The sequence below is a fragment of the Clarias gariepinus genome, chromosome 21 (assembly GCF_024256425.1).
Source record: "Clarias gariepinus isolate MV-2021 ecotype Netherlands chromosome 21, CGAR_prim_01v2, whole genome shotgun sequence".
NCBI classification, from domain to species: domain Eukaryota; kingdom Metazoa; phylum Chordata; class Actinopteri; order Siluriformes; family Clariidae; genus Clarias; species Clarias gariepinus.
Genome location: NC_071120.1, coordinates 6,269,278 through 6,294,803, shown reverse-complemented (window position 1 = coordinate 6,294,803; position 25,526 = coordinate 6,269,278). Strand labels below are relative to the sequence as shown.

The 25,526-nt window shown below is 38.2% G+C and overlaps 2 protein-coding genes across 4 annotated transcripts in view; one reads left to right on the top strand and one right to left on the bottom strand.

Moving 5' to 3' along the window:
• The first annotated feature begins 1,007 nt into the window (after window positions 1-1,007).
• LOC128509147 (uncharacterized) lies at window positions 1,008-19,049 on the top strand. Its single transcript, XM_053480738.1, has 7 exons — window positions 1,008-1,197; window positions 9,719-9,777; window positions 14,663-14,743; window positions 14,986-15,144; window positions 15,351-15,425; window positions 16,606-16,788; window positions 18,767-19,049. Exons 1-6 carry the CDS (start codon window positions 1,092-1,094, stop codon window positions 16,774-16,776), a joined length of 651 nt encoding a protein of 216 aa, XP_053336713.1. The 5' UTR covers window positions 1,008-1,091; the 3' UTR covers window positions 16,777-16,788; window positions 18,767-19,049.
• Window positions 19,050-23,646: 4,597 nt separating this feature from the next.
• The window catches only part of LOC128509144 (uncharacterized), a 32,949-nt gene continuing 31,069 nt past the window's right edge, over window positions 23,647-25,526 (bottom strand). For all 3 annotated transcript variants that reach the window (XM_053480732.1, XM_053480733.1, XM_053480734.1), the window contains one exon: window positions 23,647-24,662. Coding sequence is in view for 1 of the 3 variants with exons in the window: in XM_053480733.1 (XP_053336708.1) it covers window positions 24,660-24,662 (3 nt within the window). In the remaining 2 variants the exon portion in view is untranslated. The remainder of the gene's footprint in view (window positions 24,663-25,526) is intronic.

The following is a 25,526-nucleotide window of genomic DNA, read 5'->3' as shown; positions in this document are numbered from 1 at the left end:
AATGCCGCAGGTGCAAATTTGATCTACCATTGCAATGTACCTTTCACTGTAAATCACAAAATACAAGTATAAATATGATGTATCATTCATTCTTAAGAACTGAGACAAAACATGTTTTTAATAATAATAATAAAAAACTATTTTTTAAAAAGTAATATACTGTATAGTGTTAAACAATGAGGTGTGTGTGTCATCAAGCACTGTTTTGGAACAACATTACAGTTTTTTTCCAACATTTTTGTAACAAATGACAACCATTTTAGTGCGTTACAGAATTTTTGTCAATATGGTTAGACCTTAAAAGATGTATTTACATTATGTTTTTTTTTCTTGAAGCTGTCATATAATTATTTCAAAATTCAATGTAGCGCCTGTTAATAGCATTTAATTAGGATAAAAACTGACTTCCTCTAAGTTATTAGAAGAGACCCATCTTTGCTTTTTACCTAAATACAGTAAAGTAGTAATCCTGTTAATAAAATGTTCCTTAATGTTATGAAATGTAATATTTCATTAGAAATACAATATTGTGGGAACAATTTACTATAAATAAATAAATAAATAAACACTACAATTCCTACATGACAGACTCGTGTTGACGGACATTTCAGTTAGTTTGGGCGGCGGGCGGAACAAGGCCAAAGTATGGAAGTAGAACAGGGACAAAATTCCCCCAAAGCGAAATAGCATGTTGAACTACATGAACTAAAAAAAAAAAAAAAAAAACATTGTTGCAATATTTTTATTTCATTTTATGTACTGTCTATTGCTGCTGGATATCTGGAATTTCATTCGGGATATTTACAACCACAATAAATTGCAGTGCCAAAAATTGTAAGTATTGTAAATGTTTATTGCACAAAGTTTTTTTTTTTGTTTTTTTTCAGTTCATGTAATTCAGCATGCTAGTTTGCTTTGGGGGATTTTGGCTCTGTTACACTCCATATTTTACGTTCACCTCCCCGCTGTTACGTCACAGTTGACGCTGCGTAGGTAAAAAAAAATATATGCGCCGGTAGAAGCCTGGGCTTTATTTGCTTCTCGAAACTTCGCCAGACGGAGGTGTTTAATTCCTCGGTGAGAAGACGGTGATGTCTTTAACAGACGGTGCAGCACTGCGCTCTCTGCTGTATGCGGCAGGAACTGCAGCCGCGGCTTACGGACTGTATTATTATATTTCCACCATGTCCACTGAAGGTAAGTTATATCACTTATTTTCTTTCTTTCTAGCTGTGACCAAGTAGGCTGTACCGCGGTGAAGTTAGTATGAAGTTAGTATAACTTAGTAAGGAGTTAGTATGAAGTTGGCCGTTATCGCGCTCTGGGCTCCAGGTTCTGATTAGTGGCGGATGTTCGCTACCAGAGTCAGGTGCTGTGTCGAAGTTGGTTCCCCCATCAAGATGCGTTTTTTTTTAGCCCCACCCCCGTGAAATCGGCACATGGAACGCGCATTTAAGAGAAGGGTCGCCCGCAAAAGGTTATGCGCGGACCACTGAGATTCTACGGAGCGCGGTAAAGGCCAAAAAGGAAATTGTTAGCGTTTTTTAATCCCCTGACGAGCTCTAGCCATCAGGATGTGTTTCCCTTGTTATCTTGGACATATTTAGAATGATGAACCTCGGCTGAGTCACTTGTAGGCTGTAAACATGTCAGTACATGCGTTGTATTGTTTATATTTAATCACTGGTATACACTACCCATGATTTGTTTATGCTATAAAAAAAAATAGAGTATATATTTAATATAAAGAAATGGACCACTACGAGTGTTGATTTCTTTCATATGCAGTTTGGGTTTATTCAAATAGATGTGACCTAGTAAATTGACATCACGCGGATAAAATGCTTATTATCTCGCATAATAATAATAATAATAATAATAATAATAATTATTATTATTACTATTATTATTATTATTATTATTATTAATGTCTTGAGACTGTATCTGACGGGTCTCTATTTTGGCATTATGGTTTTGCTGAAAAGGCATATTTGATATGAAATATCAGACAAAATACTGACACGTTTACAGCCTACAAGTGACTCCGAGGTTCATCATTCTAAATATGTCCAAGATAACAAGGGAAACACATCCTGTTGGCTAGAGTTCGTCAGGGATTAAAAAACACTAACTGTCCTTTTTATTCTTTACCACGCTCTGTAGAATCTCAGTGGTCCGCGCATAATCCTCCGCGGGCGAGCCCTCTCCTAAATGCGCGTTCCCTGTGCCCTTTTTACGGGGGTGGGGCTAAAAAAACGCATCCTGATGGGGAAACAACTTCGACACAGCACCGGCGGCAGCAACGCGCCTACTAGAGTTAGGGACTGTCTAAATGTCCGATAAAAACACGGATAATGTTCTTATAAATAAAGAAATAAAAAAAAATGCTGTTACTGTTAGTGTCAATGTCATGCTTGGTGGTGTATAATGACTGTGCATATTATCAATTTGCATATTTATTAACAGCGACGTGCACAGACATTTTGAGTGAAATAAAGGGCACTTCTCATTATTACGTTTTTTTTTCTTTTTTTAAACAAAAAAGTATATATATTAACGCAACACTGACTTCCTTTTTAAAAAAAATAATTTAAAAAGTAAATTTTATCTTCCTCAAACTCATTTTGCAATGCAATTGTTTAATTTTCAAAAGATGTCTACAAAAGAATCAGTTCACACAGAAACCATGGTCTCCTTAGTATCCACTAGGTATATAGAGCAGCAAAGAAAACCATTCCACAATGTGCATGTTTTGAAAAACATTTTCTATGCTACTAGTTTCAAGTATATATTTAGATTAGAATAACCAAAATAACTGCATTAAGCAGAGGGGAGGGGTGTGCTTTACTAATAATTTGTTTATTTTTTGCACAAGGCACTACATCATTTAAATTATTTTGGTGTTATCAGAACACATAACACTTTTAAATCAATACAAATATTCACGCTAAACTGAAGAGGGTTGTTGCTGGTATTTTGTTAACTTTACTGAAAAAAAAATCACTGCAAAAATGATTGAAAAAATACAGCAACTTAATGAAATTATTACAAAAAAAAGGTCTTCTACTTCAAAATAAAATCTGTTACTTCCATTCCCTGGTTGTCTCTCCTTCCTCCCTTCCAGAGGCAACCTTCTGGGGGCCATGTCCCTGTAGATGTTTATTACTTCACTGAGGTTTACAGGAAAGTCTTTTCAATAGCCAAGAGGAGGAGATCAGAAAGCCTCTCTTCGGTGCAGAGGCTTCTGAGTGTGTCTTTAACCAGTTTGAGCTTGGAAAATGACCTCTCCACTGTTGCTGTTGACACTGGAATTGTTGCATAAGTTCTTATCATTTCCACCAGTGTTGGAAAGATATCCTGTCCACTGTTGTCTCTCAGTGTTTTCAACATCTCCTTCATGGTGGATGTGTTTGGGAAAGATGCATGAAAAACCCTGAGCTCTGTTTTCAACTTCTGCTCAAATTCACCAATTAATGCTATGATATATGCTTTATTAAGCTTATTTAGTAAGCTTATTACTAACTTATTTTATTACATGATGGCTTGGTTGAATTCCAGTGTAGAATGCGGTCTGTTGTTTCTTGATAAAAGACCGCTGTGCGGAGTATAACAGAACATGAAGAACAGAGCGTTGCTATGGACTCACAGGATTCTAACCGTAGAGACGGAGTGGACTATTTTCTTTAGCGGAAGCAATACAATTGGGCTTAAATCAATAAACTCCCTTTTAATATTTTGTGTCAAAATAAATATTTATTTGGTAGGTAGCCATGTAATAAGCGGGATAATATATAGCGATTATCCCTTACACATTAGCTAGTCTAGTAGCTCATGAGGCATGCATGCTAGCAAAACACAGGTTAACTATATATTTGTCTTTGGCTAATCAGCAGTAAATTCGAGCCTTATTCGAGGCACTGGTAGTTTAATCTTTTGTTCATCACCAGCTCCACTCACCTCAGCACAAACCAAGAAAAACACTGCTGGGAGGGGCTGCTGCTGCCTGCAGGTGTGTGTGTGTGTGTATATGATGTGCGGGGGTGGGAGGGGGGGAGGGTGTTCGCTTCAAAACTCCTGACCTGATATTTAGATATACTATTCTTCAATAAATATATTTGTTTGACAGGGAAGCTGTGCGCAAACAGAAATATATATTATTTAAAAAAAAAAAAAAAAAAAGCACCCCAGAAAAAAGGGCACTTTCTCTCCAGGAATAAAAAGGGCAGGTGCTCAAGCCCCCTTTGATCTCTATGTGTGCACGTGCCTGTTTATTAATAATTTTTATAGATTTTTATCGAGTTTATTTTAATAACGTCCAGGTCAAAATCTATGCTTAAATGTATGACCACATGTCATGCAGACGGCACAAACCTTTTTATTTAATATTATCACTTTGCATGTTTATTGAAATTTTATTGGTACCAATATCGTTATGACATATGATTTTAGAATGGCGGGGGGGATTTTATGTCAAGACCTTCAAAAAGCCCCGGATGCTGGAGAAAAGCATCACACAATAATGTCACTCAATGTGATGTCACTCAATATAATGTCACACAGAAGGTTATTAACCACTTTAGGTTTAAGGCATCATCACGACTGAGCCGTTTGAGATGTCAAAAATCCCTCCGCAATTTTGCGTCCTCTGTCCTGAGTTCACATAGGCTCTGTTTGGTGGCGATCATATAAATCCTCTCAGGAGTACAGTGGAACCTCGGATCGCGAGTAAGACGGTTAGCGAGTGTTCCGCAAGACGAGCAAAGATTTTTAATACATTTTGACTTGTTTACGAATGCCGAGTATTATGTATCACGCGTGCGCTTCTTGTTTTGATGCCGAGCATCACGTGATCACACCTGAGTCAACGGTTTTTCTCTCTCTTGCGCTGCGGAATTGTGGGTAATCGTCTCCCCTTCTCTCTCTTAGTGCGCGTCTCTCACTGGTATAAACAACAGTCGTGCACACTCACACTGTCTCTGCTCTACACAGAAACACTGCTCTGTTGCGATTATTTTCAAAGGTAAATGCAGGTTACTTTGTTTTATTTTTACTTTACAGCAGTGATTCACTCACTTGAGTGTCATTAGAGAAATTTCTTTTGTTTATTTTCCCGATATAACAGTGTTTCCGTTGTGTGTGAAGCTCAAATAAGAGAGGAGGAAGGGTTACTGTGGTTGCTTTAGGAATGAATTATGATCGTAATCCAAGATTCCACCGTATATCAAATTCCAAAATAACTGACTTCCTGTAGAGTAGAGCCTAGAAACGCAATGCTAAAGTTAATAGTATATAGATGCAAGTGTGCATGAGCTATGCAGAAAAATCTCGTGTAAGGACCACGGGCGTGGCATCCTAATGGCAGCAGGTTCCAACCTGTCTGCCGATTTTCATGACATTTAGAGCATGTTAAGAAAGCCACAAATCCCTGGATGCTGGAAAAAAAATCCTTTGAAAAACAAGAGGGCCCTTCATACACTATGATGTAATAGGGCTGATGTCATAGTGCTCGGTCTCAAAAAAATAATAATCCTTATACTAATAATTCGTTCCGGAAGTGGGCTTGTATTTCAAAACACTTGTAAACTAAATTAAAATTTCCCATAAGAAATAATGGAAACTCAAATTATTTGTTCCACAGCCCAAAAAATTAAATACATAAAAATAATTAACACAAAATATTAAGTAAAAATAAAACAAATTAAAAAGATTCGTCCTACACAGCAGGACGAATCCCTAGTCTGCAAGCAAGTGTCCGTGTGTGTGTGTGTGTTAAGTGAGAGTCTTTGTCGGTAAACTGGTGTGTGCGCGTGTGTGTGCGCGTGTGTGTGCGCACGTGTAAAAGTCATCCTACATAGAGCCCCCTTCCCCCTCTTTCTCCTCTCTCTGGTCAGGGAGTCGCACACACCTGGCACAGCGCCCCCTAGAAAATCTTGGCTCATAGCTCATACACACTTGCACGTATACTTATATAAACCCTGTGTACATTTAGATCTCATCGAGCTGAACAAGATTTGCGCTGCATGTCATCAGGTCTAATCCGCAGGAAGTGAGTTATTTTGAATTGTTTGCAAAATGCACTTCTACGGAATTAATACAACTGGCACCAACCAGAAGGAATTTTTGATATCTCAAACGGTTCAGCCGTGGGGATGCTTTAAAATTATGGTGAATAAAAAGGAACAGGAAGTGGCGAATAACTTCTGTGTACATTAATATATCTTCAAGGAACCATAGGATTATGTTAAGAGTAGAAAGCTGATCACATCATATGAGAACCATGAGTCTATGTCATAGCGCCACCAACTGGCAGCAGGAAGTGTGTCACTTTTGGAAATCACTAATATTTTGTCCTTTACTTTCACCTGATTTGGTTTAAAATCAGTCAGAATAATCTAAAGACATGGGTGATTTAAAACCATAAAGGAGTTTTTAAATAATTTAAATCGTGTCGCTATGGCGAGGACTTAACTAAAGACAAAATAGAAAAAAAAGATTCTACTCATATCTTACGAGTGGAAAGACCTACGGTTCCAACATTTTATGGGTATAGACTGAAACTGATTATGAGGAAGGCTTGAGTGCCTGGACACCGGGCGTGGTACAGGGCCTTTACAGCGCCCCCTGGAACTTTGTCAAAATTTAGCTGCATAACTCATATTCACTTGCACATATACGCATAAGGCCTGGTAGACATTTAGATCTCACTGAGGTGAACAACTAGCATACCCCATGTCATGGAATCTGCTGAACAGGAAGTCAAGTTATTTTGTGTTGTATGAAAAACGCACCCACTGGAATGTGAAATACTACTCTTACGGGATTCATCTGATTGTGATCGAACAGGGTCCAATATAATCTTAAGACATTGAGGATCTAGCATTGTGAAGGGCTGTTTGATATCTTAAACGCATCAGCTTTGGCGAGCCCTTAAACCTACGGCGAATAATAGGAAACAGGAAGTGGCTAATAACTTCTGTGTAAATTGAGTGATGTACATCACACCTCAGTTTGTTTATAAAGAGAAGAAAGCTGCTCACAAAGACATGGGTACAGTGAGTCTCAGTCATAGCGCCACCAACTGGCAGCAGAAAGTGTCTAATTTTTTAAATCTTCAAGTTCAAGTAGGCTTTATTGTCACTTCAACCATATACAGTTAGTACACAGTGAAACGAAACAACGTTCCTCCAGGACCAAGGTGCTACATGCAACATAAACTTACAACATAAATTAACAGAGAAGCTAAACTAGCTAACTAAGAGGCCTAGTTAGCTGGCTAGCAGAGACAAGACAGATAGTCCTAACATAAATTACAACATAAATTAACAAAAACTAACTAGCTAAGCAAGACTATCTACAGGTTTTGCAGACAACATAAAGTGCACGTGCAAATGTGCAAACGAGCAACAACAAATCTCAAATATTTTGACTACTTTTCAGCTAATTGGCTTCAAAATGAGGCACAATAATTTGAAGACAGCTGATTTGAAACTGTAAAGGACTTTTTGATATGCTGAATTATGTTTAAGGAAAAATAAGGTACTTATTTCTAACAAGTGGAAAGTCCTAATGTTTCAAAACATTTTATGTAGAAAGAACAGCTGGTTGTGAATAAGTTTGTTTAGTTTTATGATTTTGTGATGCTCATATGGCTCACAACAATATTTTACATTTATGAGTCCATTTCCTAGACATGGTTTTGGCCTGACTCCTGCAGTACTAAACTATGTCCACTAGATGACACAAGCATTTCCCCGCTTTATTTTAATATGGCTTCACGTTTAAAATTTAAACATATGCAGAAATAAAAAATATAAACATTACAAACATTCAATCTGGTGTACAAGGGCGGCGTTATACACACCACACCACACCACACCACACTACACACCCTACACACATATTACACATCTTACACACACACACAGACACTACACACACTACACATTCTACACATCGTTAACACACTACACACATTACACATCCTATACACACACACTGCACATCCTACACACACTACACATCCCGCAAAAACAGTGAGCGGCCCAAGCACCTGCATCATTATCATCTTCACCAAACCGAGCCCATATAATCTCAAAACATTGAGGATGCAAAATTGCAATGGGATTTATAATATCTCAAACAGTTTAGCCATGGCGATGCCTCATGCTGAAAAGTGGCTGTTAATGTCATACAAAAACACACACACACACACACACACACACACACTGTCCGAATCTGCCCACCTCCAGTTTGTATACACACAGACTAGTGTATATACAAAGAGTTTACTAGTATCAGAGTTTAGATACTGTGTCTCTTTTAACATTAGTGGACATTGTTATAATCTGTTTCATTAGACCAAACTGTCACGTTTGTCCTTTAGGCATTCCACTTTAAGTGCACGTGCACTCTTTGCCCACCGTCTTACTGCTGTGCCCGGGTGGCGGTGGCGCCTAGCTTGGGCCCGTCATCATTGCTTGCAACTATATTTTGTTTTATTTTTACTTTATATTTTGTATTAATTATTTTTATATTAATATTTTTGGTTTGTGGAACGAATCATCAGTGTTTCCATTATTTCAAATGGGGAAACTCACTTTGATATATGAGTGTTTTGATATACAAGCACACTTCTGGAACAAATTATGCTCGCAATCCAAGGTTCCACTGTATTTAATTACAAACTACCTAAAAAAAAACATGAAATTTACCTCATGCCGATTAATAAAATAACGATATGAACTAACACACGCAATGATGCAGCTTACAGCTCTGAATTCAAACTTGAAGCGGAGGACTGGGAAGCCAATCAGCCCGAATCTGCCCCCTTCCATTTTAGTCTAGTTGGCTGGAATAGTGGAAGAGTTCTAACGCTGTTACAGTTCAAGCAAGTGTTGCTTTATGATATTGAGCGCACGGAAAAGACAGAGTTCAAACACATAAATGAGTTTGAACACGCAAAAGTAAGTTTCAGCACGTGTAAAAAAGAGGTTGTGAGAGTGTCCGCGAGAGAGAAACTCAGCATGCAAAAACGAGTTTGAAAGAGCATGACAGCATGAATAAGAAAATGATGTTACTTATTAGTATTTCAAATGTTGTTATTAATCAAAATCTACGTAAGATTCAAATAAAATATAATTAATAATAAAATACTATTGCTATTAGAGGGTGAGAGACACCAATAACTACCTGGACCAACAAACCTTTACACTTTCACAATACAAACAATAACAAACAATACACTTTCTTCACCTGCTTCTTTATTGCACTTTAAACCTCCATAACCCCCAGACAGTCCAGGAATAGGCCGCTTTCAGCATTTTGCCCAAAGGCATGCATCCACTTGCCCCAACTTCACAATTTCAGTGCATTCTAAAGTGTGGGAGATACAGCCACCTAGTCCTGAATCAGAGAAACCAGAATGTGGGAAGTCAGTCCGATTCCTTAGAAAAGTAATAGCACACCATTCCTGGTGGGGAGGAGAGATTGGGCCCCACCCACATTATGTGACAAGGTTTTTCGTGTTTAGAAAAATACAATAATAATAGTAGGGGGCACCCTTTGTGTAGGGAAATTTGCCCAGTACAATAAGGTGAGTTTCTGGTTGGATTGTTTCTAATGCTAACATTTTTAAAGAGTGTATAATATTTATATGCTTCATTTTTAAGCATTTATACTCAGATTAATGTCAGCTCATTATGATTTTTTTTTCATTTAGACCCAGTGCAGAGAGTTTCTGAAACCATTTCTTCGATTGAGGATGCTCTTCAGGATCAGGTCAGGGAACCTGCTTATGTTTACTTGAATGTTACTGGAGTAAAACTAAACACATTTCTTACGCTCCTAACTCTAACCCTATAGTGTACATTTACTGTACCTTACTGGCAGCGGAGTTCCTGGTTATTTCATATCAGTTAATGCACAGTGTACTGTATTTTAAAATACTCTAAATATCATGAGTTACAGTTTTGCTGCTTTTATTGCCAAATAGAAATAAGAGTCAAATAATCTGGAAACAATTATCCATATGCATTTTTCTGGATTACGGTTTAGGTGCAGTTTGTAACATGACTTTAGCTCATTATAATTCAGAGCAATATAATTTAATTTGCGTTAATATAGCGCCTGATTGGCATTTTTCTCCAAACGGTGTGAGCCTGGCAGCTCCATCTCAAACATTCTCCTCCCTTATTCTCCTCATCCTTCCTCTGCGTATGTCCAAGCCATCTTAATCTGGCCTTTCTTACTTTGTCCCCAAACCGTCCTACCTGCATTGTCCCTATAATATACTCATTCCTAATCCTGTCACTCACAAAGCAACTCGCAGCATCTTCAGCTCTGCCACCTCCAGCACTAGCTCCCACTTACTTCTTCACTTTTCTGTCCCATTGCTTTGGACAGTTGATGCTAAATATTTAAACCCCTCTACATTCTCTTAATATACTGCAGAATGTCTCATACCATTGCCTGATAGTGTTTGAGTGTTGGAAACTAACATTATAACCAATGTTATAATATGTGATATAACCATCACATAGTTTGGTAAATAATTTTGAATCAGTCTCACCTCATTGTCAGGGATGAGATCCCTGTAAAAGGTGTAAGAAGGTAAGGCGATGCCATGAAATACCATAAATACGTGGAAATCCAAGTTTGCACACCATGCTCTGAAATCCTAGCACACAAAGCAGTTCCCTATCTGTTGGTCTGCCACATCGACAGAAGCTCTGTGGCCAATGCCGTTTCGAAAACCCATTTAGTCCATGTAGTGTTCCTTTAGAAGCTCTGCCCCAAAATTCATATATTCACATGTCAGATATGACCAATATTTTCTTTGACCATCATCATATGAATGACATGCAACCACAAAACCACTTTATACTTTCCTGCACCTTTCTCAAACTTAACAGCAAAAAGTCAAATGTTCTCCTAATCGAGTCAAAATCCACTTTATCCTAAAACAACAGTTTCTCACGCTGCATCAATGGTTTCTCAGTTTCACCCTTTCCTCAGGACAAAAACCTAGGATGTTCATCTTTGATAGCACTCTGTCCTTTAAGTCCCATGTTAACAATGTCTGCAGATCATGTTACAAATCACTTCCACCTTTCAACAATTCCACTGGCTCTGTATGAAATGCAAGTTTAAAATTCTCTTGCCTACTTTTACGGCTCTTTTCAATCTCGCTCCTCCTTATTTATCAGAGCTCCTAAAGTTCTACACACCCTCTCACAGTTTTCACTTTTCCTTATCGAGGCTCCTTACACCCCTCTGCCCGTCTGACAACCATGAGCTCTTTAGCTTCACTGTCTCTCATCTCTGGAATACCCTTCCTGAAAAATACCTATAATATAGACTCTCCACCCACTTTCAAATCTCAAATCATCTCACACCCTCCGATGTATGAACCGTAAAGATATCATTAAAAGAGGAATGATAAACTGGTGTTACGCCTTCTTTCAAAGTCCCAGTTTGACTTGAACACCCCTCGTATATTATTTTCTCATTATATAGTTTATCAGCCTTTTGGACTTGTAAGATATCTATGAAAGTTGTATGTAGCATGTATGGGTCGCCATAGCGGACGACCCGATCACAATTTATTTGTTTTTAAAGCGATCAAGGGGGTAGCGCCTCAATATATGAATGATTTGATTCACCCATACTGTCCACAGAGAGCACTTAGATCATCTGATCAACTTCTGCTTACAATTCCGAAAAGTCGATTAAGAAGGAGAGGCGACCGTGCTTTTTCTCAGCAAACATAATATCCCTGAGCCCCTGGACTTGGGTGGGTCAGGTGGCATCCTTCCATTTAAATAAAAGAGAACGCCGGGCCAGAAGGGATGCAAAGGACAGTAATCGATGTTTAGCTGGAGTTAGGTGCTTATCTTCCTCTTCAATAATGCCAAAAAGAGCAATCAGGGGGTCTGGTTCAAGGTTGCAATTCAATATGTGAGACAGGGTTTGAAAAGACATTCCCCCAGAATTTTTCCAAGTTAGGGCATGTACATATACATATGAATAAGAGAAGCCTTTACCCTTTTACATCTAACACAACAAAGATCGACATCTGGGTAGAAGCGAGAAAGCTTATGAGCCCTGTGTACAACCTTAAATTGTAATAAAGAGTGGCAGGCGCATAAGGACGTCGAGTTGACAAGCTTGAGAACTGAGTTCCAAGTATCATCTGACAGTATTAAATTTAGGTCTTTCTCCCAAGCAATTTAAATTTTACTTAAAGTGGTGTGACTCCAACCCATTAATTCACCACAAATAAACCCATTAATCCACCAAAATAAATATCAGGCCTTTATGTAGCGGGGATAAACAGAGGAAATTATCTATAATATTTGCATCAGAAGCCTTAGGGAAATTTAGTATCGAAGAGCTAATGAAGTGTCTTACCTGCAAATATCTAAAAAAAAAAAAAAAAAAAAGGGGACATTTTGATAGTTTAAACCTTTCACACAACTGTTTAAATGATACAAACTTATGATCAATAAAAAGAGCTTTGCAAAGCTTGATACACTTACTGTACAACATTCCTGAAATACTGAACCATGTAAAGAAGGTTGGAATAGATGGTTAGAATCAATCGGACTAGAGAGAGTAAAGCCTAAACAACTACTGTACTTTCTGTACTGAGCCCATACCAAAGTATGCCTAATGACTGAATTATTGATTGATTTAATTGTGGGGATGGGAAGTGCAGGTCCAGGAAGTGCAGAAACAAAGAGGTTTTTAACAGAGTTTATCTCCATTTCCACCCAGGCAAGCCGATTAGATTGGTTATGGAAATTTGTCGAAAAGGCGAGACATTGAAAGTTTGTTCCAAGTAGTAAGACTATGATGTAATTGAATCCAATCCATCAAGGTAAGATTTGGAAATAAAAACAGGTATGGCGTGTAAAGATATAAAAATTTAGGAATAATATTAATTTATTATTAATTTATTTATATATTTTTTGTCGCATTTCTGGGGGAGTATGTCTGCAGTTTTATCGATAAATCTGCTCATGTATGCGCGCGAGTTTGTCAGCCTTTTGATCGACGGCACTCACTTTCACTTTGCAAAAGGCAGTGTATATTTAAGTGTTCACATGATGAATGTGTGTGTGTATGTGGTGTATATTTAAACCGCATACACACACACATTCATCATGGGAGCATCTCATCATGAGATTTTGTGAACTTGAGCGCGTGAAAAAATGAACCGAAACTCTGTGTATACTCGCCTCACAGACGTGAAAAATATATATTTATAGAACGCGGAATGTCTGCTTTAACATAAACTAATGGAAAACAAATTTCAGATGATGTAATTCGCATGAAACGTGAATACACTGTAGGCGCATCCTCTGCAGTGGAGATTTCAGTCTTTTTGCAAAAAGTTCCTTTGCGCCACCTGGCGGTCATTTCAGTGATGACTTTGAAAGGAGACTGATTTAAATCTCCCGCTGTCATGCTGCTGTGGCGGTGAATGTGACAGTAGAGCACACTCTGGTCTCCTACATACTGTAGGTAAATTTAGCAGAAAAAAGTTCGCTTTTATGCAAATTCAATTTACATCCTGAAAAATGGCTGAACGGCGGCAGGGAGGTGACTGGATCCGATATGAAAGTAAAAGATCATCTGCACAAAGGGAGACTTTGTTCTACTCCCTGCCTCCAAATCCCAAATATATCTCTGTAGTTACGAAATGCACTAAAGCTAGTTGTGGTGCGAGTAATGAGGAGAATGCTTGAAAAAATTCTGCAGGGAACCCGTCAGGAAATAATTTTCCCTTGTGATATGGGCTCTTCTAATCTTTAATCTACTGTAGTATCAGGGGAAAGTATTGAGATATTCAGTTGAGTCAGGAAGTTCTCCAGCATGGTCCTCTGGAAACTCAGTGGTATATAATCTAGAGTAAGAATTTTTAAATGCCTCATTAATATTGAAATAATCAGTAGCGATGGCACCATCCTCCATTCGAATCTTTGTGTTGCTGTGCTCTAAATCCTCTTAACTGATTAGCTTTTCTGGATTTGTCACCATGAATGTAAAATTGGCTTCTACTGTTTAATAATTGCTGTGTAATTATATTTGTTGAGATGAGTTCAAATTAAGTTTGCAATTCTACACGTTTTTTTTTATACAAATCAGGATTTTTTTTTCTATTTTTTTATTTGGTCAGCCAATTCTTTTTGCGCTTTGCTGTTTTAGTTTTTTAGCGTCCAGCTTTTAAGCATGCATCAGACTTCTGGCTGCTCTTGCCTCCACTTCCCTCTTCAGGGTTGCCAGTCCACACTGACAAAATCCCCACTAAGCAATGCTGAAACCCAGCCGAATAGAACACCTGTAGCTCAATTACATAGGCACATTTTCCAGCAGGGTCAAAGGTCCCCTCTCTTCCCCACGCACTTTACAGTTGTCCCTTCAGCACCGTCAGGGCTTTTAATTATTTTAGCAAGGATCTTTTTCAGCCCACACAAAGAACATACAGCTGATGCAATGTGAGGAGATATTTGTTGAATTTGACAAAACTCCCTTTTAACATCATGTATTTCCAAGTCCCGTGTTTCAACTTTAACAGACTTCTTTGTTTTTTTTTATGTTAATTCTTTGTCATTTAAATGAGGTTAAACGATATTTCCACCTTGGCTACTGTATGTTTTAGGATATTGAGGCATGCAGTGGACTTGACCGTAAACTGATATCTGAATTCAAGTCCCTCAAAAATACTTATGAAAGAATGTTGGTAAGCTTTTGCTCTCATGAATCATAACTGCTGTTGTGAAGTGTTTGTCCTTGTGTGTATACGTGTGTACGTGTGCGTGTGTGTGTGTGTGTGTGTGTGTGTGTGTGTTTTAGTCATGTTTTATGCTACATTTTCTCCCTGAAACATTTTAGATTGTTCTAACGAAAAATTAGTTGAGCTCACAAAAGTATTTGAATGTGTGTAGAAGTAGGTAAAACCAACAAACTTTTTTCAACTTCTAGGAATATGAAGAGCGTTGTGAAAGGGAACTGTTCACAGCTCAAAGTCTGGAGCGCGAAAAGTCTCACCTCAATTCCATGTTTGTCTCCTTGCGAGAAAGAGAACATCAGCTGAACAATCAGATCACTCAGAATCATATGATGTATGATAATGAAATTAGGGTAAGCAAGAAAATGTGCACTTAATAGATTTTTTTTTTCTTTATCCAAAGATCATTGGAGTAATCAAACTGATGGCTGAAAGTTCAGCTTGTCCTGTGTTTAACATACTGTAGCTTTGCCCATTTGTAGTCATTTGCCCGAAAAGTTTTGAAATGCTTAACCCAAATATTTTATTAAATGTTTTTAAATCAATGGCTTTGTTTTAGGAGAAAATGCAAAAAAAACAAGAGGTCCTCAACTTCGAGGATAAGGTCAAGTTGAGAGTGGAGCCTATTGCAAAGGTAAGCTTTCAGTTTTCTGAAACAACTAGGCAAAAAGAGAAAAAGAGAAATCACTCAATTCTTTACTCTTCAACTAAGTCTAACTGTGACACTGTGTTGATTTTCCATCTACAGTTGAAGTTGGACATTTACAGTTAAAATCAGATATTTACATACACTTCAGAAAAAAACACAAAAACCTTTTTTCCTTTACTGTCAAACATTTAACCAGAGTAAACTTTTTTTGTTATGGACCAAAAAATATTAACATATTAACATATTTTTTGCATTTGTGAAATCGAAAAAGTGAGGGAGACTTTTTATGTTTTTTTTTTTATCACTTAAAGAAATAAAATCTGTAATAAATCTTTCTCTGTACTGTTGTTCTGACATGAGGAATGTTTACTAGGATTAAATGTCAGCAATTGTGAAAAACTTGTGAGTTTAAATGTGTTTGGCTAAGGTGCATGCAGACATCTGATTTCAACTGTACGTAATATCGCTTAAATAAGATGTGCTTTGTCCTTTTAGGCCACAGGGAGGATTACTTATTCCTTTGTGTCCTCCTGTTTATGCTTACTGTTATACCTAATTTACTTGCCTTGGTCAAGGATCGGCCTCTTATATAAAGACTAGACTTAAGGATCACAGTAGTTCGGTAAACACCTCTCTCGACTGGCTGGCAGTGACATTTTTGTTTGCCAGCCTGTCTGTCGTTTTTTTTTTTTAGTTTATGTTTGAATAATTAACTCTAAAGCAATTTACAGAAGGTGGCATGGTGGTGTAGTGGTTAGCACTGTCGCCTTGCACCTCCAGGGGCCGGGTTTGATTCCCGTCTCTGTGTGCATGGAGTTTGCATGTTCTCTCCGTGCTGGGTGGGTTTCCTCCGGGTACTCCGGTTTCCTCCCACAGTCCAAAGACATGTAGGTTGGGTTAATTGGCGTTCCCAAATTGGCCGTATTTGCGTGAATGAGTGAGTGTATGTGTGTGCCCTGCAACGGATTGGCACCCTGTCCAGGGTGTACCCTGTTTTGTGCCCTAAGTCTCCTGGGCTAGGCCAACAAGTGGATCCAGGCCCCACCGTGACCCTGAATACAGGATTAAGTGGTATTGATGATGAGTGAGTGAGTGACATATTTACTTAGTAGTGAAGCAGCACATTTAACTTTAAATTTTAATGCTTTGTTTTATTGTGTTTTAGTTGTATGAGAAAGAGAATGAGACTCACAAAACCCTGAAGGAGTATTATGAGAAGGTAATGGAGTCCAATATTCAGCAGGAGCTTGAGAGGACTGAGCTACAGAATCAACTGTACGCACTGCATGGCTTAGTGCAGCAGCTAAAAGAACAGAACTGTGAGGCAGATGAGTGAGGCGACAAGCAGGTAAGTGAGAAAACACATGGACAACAGGACTGATGTTTGTATGATGTGATTGTATTATGGACTATGTTTAAGTTATGTTTCTCAGGTCTTGTCTCAAAACAAAGCCTGAGTCATCATCTCTCCACCACCATGTTTGACCATTGTTATTATGAGGTGCTAGTGATGATATGCTGTGCTGGATTTTGTAGCATATAGCAGCAGTCCAAAGGATATTGTTCCAGAATGTTGCTGGTTGATTCAAATATAATCTTGCAAACTAAAAATCTTGCTCCAGTATTTGTTTTGGAGCAAAGGAGCTTCTCTTAGTCACCTTTCCATGAAAGCCACACTTGTTGTTCTGATGAACATAAACATTTAATGTGCTTAAACAGAACTGTTGTGTTTTCCTTTTCACTCTTAGATAATAATGGTTTTAAAGTGAGTTTACTGTTACACACACTCCAGGGAAGATCTTTAAGACTGTCCATTTGTGGAAAAACCCTGTCAAATGCTGAAGTTCAAATTGCTTGTAATTGTGTAATCTCCTTTTCCAGACTGAGAGAAGCAATAAAATATTGTCTTTGTGGTCATGGCCAATGACTTTTCTTTTTGGCATGACACTGGCACATCTGAGAACGCCCAAACTGCCAAAAGGTCTGGTTTTATACACAGAATCAAACTTCTTGATTATAATCCATCTTGTGCATTTCATTATAACACCTATCTGCTAATTTATTCTCCTAATAACCATGTTTTAGTTGTTCTTTTAGTTGTCACTTGAGTTTAACTGTTTGCTTATTGAAGTTGTTGGGGACCAAACATTTGTTATTTAGATAACAATGGATTGAAAGGGTATACTTTCTTCTTCCCATCACTGTGGGTGCTTCATTGTTGGGGTGGGTGAGGTCCTTCACTATCTTTTTGGCCTTGGACCAGCACAGCTTGGTGTAGACGTAGAGCAGGTCAGGGAGCTCCATGCAGATGATCAGCACTCAGCTGATCACACCACCCTCTGTAGAGCTCGTCTGTCTTGCTTGGTGCTGTTCCCAAACCAGGGTGTGATATTTCCCGTCAGGATGGTCTCCATGGTGCATGAGTAAAATATTCCTTAGCACCGTGGATGGCAGTCTAAAGACTTTCAGACATCTAAGGAGGTAGAGACACTGCCAGGCCTTCTTCACCACTCTGATAATGTGCCAGGACATTGACAAGTCCTGCGTGATGTGAACACTAAGGTACAAGAAGTTGTAGGAGATGTAAATTGGCTCGTCGGGTTTGATTGATCGACAGTATGCAAAGTGTAATGGGTCCAGGGAATCAGGTAGGCGAGGAGATGATGAAGTCTCTGACCAGCCTTTCAAAGCACTTCATCACAACTGATGTCTGGGCTACAGTGCGATAGTCACTGAGGCAGGCAGGATGGGATTTTTTTTGTACAGGAGCAATAATGGACTGTTTGAAGAACGTGGCGATTACAAGGAGAGGTTGAATATTATCGTGATCACTGTTGCCAACTGGTCAGCAAAGGCTCTGAGGACTCGACCTGAGATGTTGTCTGGTCCTGCTGTTCATCCGCCTGAAGGCTCCCTTTGTCTTGTACAAGTCCATGTTACCAGAGGCAAGTCCCATGATGTAGGCAGCAGCGAGAGCTTTCACAGCGTAATGGTTTTATCCTTCTATTGCTTCTGATTGGGAAACTTCTGGTAGTTTATTGGAATGTATCATCTGCTAGCTTCCCTATAAATCCAAAAACCACTTCTGTAAACATGTTGATGTCATCAATGCTGCGCCAGAACACAATAACAGCAGCCATGCAGTCTATATCATTCATTGCATCTTGTAGAATGGTGACCGATTGGTAGGTCTAGTGCCTTTGTTTATATCTCTCTCAAGATGCCGTGTTGGCGCCACCCGTGGCCTATGAAAAGGCCATGTGTAATCGGACCAGTGAGTAGGTGTTATCTGTGCATTTTCTCACACGCCGTCTCCTGTCTCACAGGCTCCACGCTCCAAGCCTACTATGGCAAGAAGGAAGCTGATGGCCTCTCTCTGCTATCTCTGAACGCCTCACGCCACCTGCTCTGCGCTGCTTATCTCACCTGCTTGGTCCACCTCACCATGACCCAGAGAACTCTGTGCCTACTAAGCTTCAACCCGTGGACCCGCACCTGTCACCTAGGTGCCCCGAAACCACAGTGCTTTTAATGAGTGTATCTTCACTAAGACTGCATGCCTTTGAACTTGAACAAGGCTGTGTTTAATAAATATATTTCTGTTTGTGACCCGTGGTGGTTTGTGGTGTTTGGAGCACTTGCAATAGGTCTGCACTTGAGATAAAAGAGTTTTGTACAATAACACAACTTTTTATTTTTACAAAGTCCTGTTCAATTTCTAGCTCCTGATTTTAGTCCAGTTCCAGTATTGAGACTGTCAGACACAATTTGAAAGGGGCTTAGGTTTGCTCTCTCCTCACTCTAGTTCTCATGTATATTAACACTATGTGTAGTGCCTTGGTCCATGATATTCCCATTTCATTACAACATTTTGTTTTTAGGTAATGCTTTCACCCATTTGGAAAACATATCAAATAATAACAAAAATATTTTTCCCTTCACGCAATGAAAGCCATTTGTAAATCTGTGTGATTGGAGGTGCACATTTTGAGTCATCTTGACTCCTCTTCCTATGTTGTTAGTAGGACAAATGACACATTAACATAAATTTAGAACTTTACACCTTTTCACTGTGAGGTTTGGCATGCCAAGCAATATGACATTCTACCTTAGCCACTCTACTGCAGATAAATGAGATGAATTCTGTTCAAATAAAAGCACTGAAACTGCATGAGGACCTCGTGTAAAATTCCTGACACTATGTGCAAGGCTATACAGTGGTGTGAAAAACTATTTGCCCCCTTCCTGATTTCTTATTCTTTTGCATGTTTGTCACACAAAATGTTTCTGATCATCAAACACATTTAACTATTAGTCAAAGATAACACAAGTAAACACAAAATGCAGTTTTTAAATGATGGTTTTTATTATTTAGGGAGAAAAAAAATCCAAACCTACATGGCCCTGTGTGAAAAAGTGATCCGACCAAAATTACCCCAAGAGCGCAGAGACAACTCATCCGAGAGGCCACAAAAGACCCCAGGATAACATTTAAAGAACTGCAGGCCTCACTTGCCTCAATTAAGGGCAGTGTTCACGACTCCACCATAAGAAAGAGACGCAAACCACTTTTAAGCAAAAAGAACGTTAAGGCTCGTCTCAATTTTGCTAAAAAACATCTCAATGATTGCCAAGACTTTTGGGAAAATACCTAGTGGACCTACGAGACAAAAGTTTAACTTTTTGGAAGGTGCGTGTCCCGTTACATCTGGCGTAAAAGTAACACAGCATTTCAGAAAAAGAACATCATACCAACAGTAAAATATGGTGGTGGTAGTGTGATGGTCTGGGGTTGTTTTGCTGCTTCAGGACCTGGAAGGCTTGCTGTGATAGATGGAACCATGAATTTTACTGTCTACCAAAAAAATCCTGAAGGAGAATGTCCAGCCATCTGTTCGTCAACTCAAGCTGAAGCGATCTTGGGTGCTGCAGCAGGACAATGACCCAAAACACACCAGCAAATCCACCTCTGAATGGCTGAAGAAAAACAAAATGAAGACTTCGAAATGGCCTGGTCAAAGTCCTGACCTGAATCCTACTGAGATGTTGTGGCATGACCTTGAAAAGGCAGTTCATGCTAGAAAACCCTCAAATTAAGCTGAATTACAACAATTCTGCAAAGATGAGTGGGCCAAAATTCCTCCAGAGCGCTGTAAAAGACTTGTTGCAAGTTATTGCAAACGCTTGATTGCAGTTATTGCCGCTAAGGGTGGCCCAACCAGTTATTAGGTTCAGGGGGCAATTACTTTTTCACACAGGGCCATGTAGGTTTGGATTTTTTTTCTCCCTAAATAATAAAAACCATCATTATAAAACTGCATTTTGTGTTTACTTGTGTTATCTTTGACTAATAGTTAAATGTGTTTGATGATCAGAAACATTTTGTGTGACAAACATGCAAAAGAATAAGAAATCAGGAAGGGGGCAAATAGTTTTTCACACCACTGTATATAGTACAGTACAGGCCAAAAGTTTGGACACACCTTCACTCATTCAATGTGTTTTCTTTATTTTTATGACCATTTACATTGGTAGATTCTCACTGAAGGCATCAAAACTACGAATGAACACATGTGGAGTTATGTACTTAACAAAAAATAGGTGAAATAGCTGAAAACATGTTTTATATTCTAGTTTCTTTAAAGTAGCCACCCTTTGCTCTGATTACTGCTTTGCACACTCTTGGCATTCTCTTGGAATTTTTAATGATATAAAATAAAACCCCCCTCATGGTGTGTCCTGACTCCTTATGTGGTAACACTTCCTATGGCCTGTATCCAGATGAATCTACATCCACACAGCAGAGAATAAACAAAGCTCTTCAGACATCATGCCTGTGTGTTTGTGTGTGTGGTCTCTCAGGGACCGGATCGCAAGTGTATCGAGTGTATTTAAAAGAACTATCCCACCCGGACACATGGACATTGATCTCATATTACTGTAAGATAGCAATGTTTATTAACGTAGAATATATACAAATATAATGATACAGAATATACATTTTTATAAAAATTCAAAACATTCGCAGGTCTCCACCATCATTTACAAACACTTGTTTTTACACAGGAAGACAATGTAGAGCAACAAAAAAAAAAGGCCTGGGGACAGGACAAGATGCTGGAATGTGGAGTAGAACTTTCACCTTCAACTTGTTTTCTTACAACCTTCTAATTGCCATTTGATAAACTTTTCATTTTACTCAATTTTCTCTTGTTACACGAATTGATTATGGCCAATAATAACCGCGAATATTTATTAGTTGCTCTTATACAAATGTGTGAGAAAGACATTGAATGAATGGACGAGGATGAGGAAATTAGTAAAAACATAATTACTACTTCACAAACAGGTACACACCTTTATCACACTCTACTCAAAAGCCCAAACACAAAGAAGGTAAAGAAGTCTTCTCCGCTAAAAGATAATATTTTTATTATTGTCGTTCTTAATGCCACCCAGAGCCTTACACGTGAATTCGATTCCCAAAGCGAGTATGTCCAAGCTTTTAAGTAGCAGCTTTAGGAAAACACAGAAGTGGTGGTCAGCATTAAAGAATCGGGTGCCGCGAACACGCTAGCTTTGAAAGGAATAGCGGAGAACATTTCTACCTTAAAGAAGCAGGTGGACATGTTACAGAAAGAGACCACGGCGCTGCGGGGATCGTAGAGCAGGAAAGATTCAAGTGGAAATGCTCACTTCGGCTGAGCGGTGTCCCTGAAAAACCAGGAGAAAACACTAGAGAAGAAGTGAAAGATTTTCATTTTCATCTTGTCCACTATTCAACCAAACACTTACAAAACGTCATAGACCAATACTCCCAGACAAATCATTCAGTTTTTCATGAGAAATACACTGAAATCTGTTTGTCAAATGTCTGAAAATGCCCAGATTTGCAACAATTTCAGAATTAGTTTTAGAGAAGAGTTTTGTAAGGCAGCCCATGCTCGTCTTTGGTCATAGGTTGAGGAGGTGAGGAAGAGAGGACTTAAATCTGCGGGATGGCTAAGCTACCACATCTATGATCACTGTGTGGGTAATTAAAAGATTACCCCCCCCCCCTTCTTTTATCATGACTTTTTGTCATGACATTGTGTAACACACACAAATTTAAATATAAATATTTATTTATATATTAATATTGAGATTCTTCATGTGTTTTGGTTTCTGTGATCTGACACTGGACCCCAACACAGCTCATGGAACAGACTGGTGACGTACAGTGAGAGAGCAGCCGTACTCAGATCATCCAAAGAGATTTGACTCATAACATAACATTTACCAACATTCTGACATCATTTCTTTACAAATTATAATGTAAAATGTTAAAACAAAAGGTATGTAAAAGCAGATGGTGATCAGAAGCAGATGAACCATGGGTTCTTGGTACTTTCATTCTTTCATTTTTTAGCATTTAGATGTTGCTCACTCAGAATCATATTTCTCAAAGTATCACTATACCATCAGTGGACAGTGCTAACCACTTGGCCACTGTCCCTCCACTTTTTAAAAAATAAACAAATACTATATTTATTTCCATTCAAATACTGTACAAAAGCATAACAAAACATTGAGAGAATAGTGCCAGCTTTGGGGACACTTTAAGTTACTGCGCTTAGAATTAGTGACCAATATTGCTGTAATCTTATTGGTTAAAAGTAGGAGATGCCCAGGCACATACCAAAGCGGCTAACTTTCTGGATGGTTTTGTGGCAATGTGTGTGCAGTCCTGGTCCCATTTTCAGTCTACTTTATAATACTGTGTGCATACATTTTGAAGTAGGTAACTTAATATTGTTTCATATGTTTGTTGCTTAATTAAATTATTGTAAGGTTATACTACAATGCTTGTTATTGGATGTTCATTGGTGTGAAGTAATTAGTGTGTATGCCACAATCAACCGTGCATATCGTGCGTGATACAAGATACTTTAAATGCAGCAGTTACAATAATATAAGGCCATGATCAGTTTGTTTATCTAACAGTCAACTTAAAGTGAATATATTAATATAGAGAAATCTGAAGTGATTTGAATATTACTGTTACTGCTCTTAAGTGCACAGTTTGTATTTTCTGTATATTCATTCTTTGTTGTTATTGTTCATTTGTAGAAACCACACACACATATATGGATGTATGGTTACAGTAAAGTTTATTAATGGACATGGACCATGTGATTTATTGACTACAATCTGTATCGGGTGCCCCTCAGATTGATAACTGAACCGCAACATTCATACACATACGAAACCCAGTACACATTTAGAGCTCACATTGAGAATGCAAAATTGTGAAGGGATTTTTAATATCTCACACAGTCCAGGCATAGCAATGTCTTAAACTTGTCAAAAAATTGCTAAAGACTTCAAGAGTGATATCATTTTGAGTGACATCACATTATGTGACATCAGCGTCCAGGGCTTTTTGGAGGTCTTAACCTGCTCAAAGGGCATAGGGATTATGTTGTGTGCCCACAACATAATCCCTATGCCCTTTTGTTTTGACATATTGTCACATGACCGTTGCATTTGCATACTCATAAGTATTTATTTATTGGCCGGTACTCAGGATCTGACCTGTCTCTCTTCAATTATTTCAATGTTTATACAACACATTGCATTTGCTATAGTGACTTTATTTTATTCTTTTCATTTTTACATACATTCTTACACATGTAATATAAATTTTAAGAACCATGTATGATCTGTGTATGATACTGTATGATTCACACACCTGTGTTTCTTTGGGTCATGAGTAAATCTTTAAATAGTGTTCGCAATAAAACATTAGGATTCTGTAACACTTATAAAACTTGTCTAATCAAGAAAAGTAATTAAATTGTTTAAGAATTAGAGTTTTTTTTTCTCAATGTATAATAGTTTCGTTTTGAAATTCACAATAATTTCGCTAAAGATTATGCTTAAATACAAGTAATATTACACATGTGATGCAGATAATAAATATAATAATACATGTACAAACTGTAAAAGCTCCTGTGTTACCTGTATGTTATAAATGATGTGAGTTTTTTCTGTGTTGCAGGTTTGCTCTTAGAGACTCTTTAACTTTGCTCTTTAACTTTAAAGGCAGAGGTTGGAGATAAAGGCACTATTTTGTGCCAACATGACCAACATATCTGGATAACATCTTTTGGTTTAAACACACAAGTGATTCAGTTCCACTTCTTCTCTTCTTGGCTCCGTCAGAGAATTGCAAGTTCTTTACTGTAACAGAGAGAATAGTGATGATTGTTTATGGCATAAACATGTCTCTCACCTCTAGGACTCTATTATACCCAGGGATGAAATTATCTTTAGCAACTCAGTCACTTTACAAGTAAAAGGTAACAAAAGGTTTCTTTTTTCAAGACGATAGTACAAAAGCTCTCAATGTAAAGGTATAGGGAAGTTTTAAGACCAAATTTGAGGGAGTTATTATTGCTTGATCAACATGATTTTTTCCAGAGTAGTAGAGATTTTCTGTTTCTCATTTTCTGTTTAAACTTAAAATTCTTGACCTACAGCCCTCGGAAAAACTGCCTTAAGAAAAAAAATTACATTTCAGGATAACCATCAATTGATCACCAATGTAGAAAATATGGAGTGTGTGGAAGTGACAGATAAAAGCAGGTGAGTTGAGATCAAGATAAGATCAGAGGAGGAAACACTTGACTTTTTTTTTTTTTGAGTTGTGGGACAAAATCAAGATGACCATCAGGACGACCATCAACAGGACATCCCATACCTGGCAAACCTGTCCAATAGATTTATAATGAAACCATCAACATAAATTCAAATTCAAATTTTATTTGTCACATACACAGTACGATATGCAGTGAAATGCTTGAAGAAGCAGACAGAAGAAGAAAGCCAAAGACAGCAGGGGCCAATGATGAAATAAGGAGGAGGAACACACTGTTCCAGAGCGCAGCTACAGAGCGATATTGAAATTATTAGTGTGTCAAGATGGAGGAAGACAACAGAAAAGGATATACAGTGGAACCTTGGATTACGAGCATAATTCGTTCCAAGAGCGGGCTCATATTCCAAAACACTCATAAACCAAATCGAATTTTCCCATGATAAATA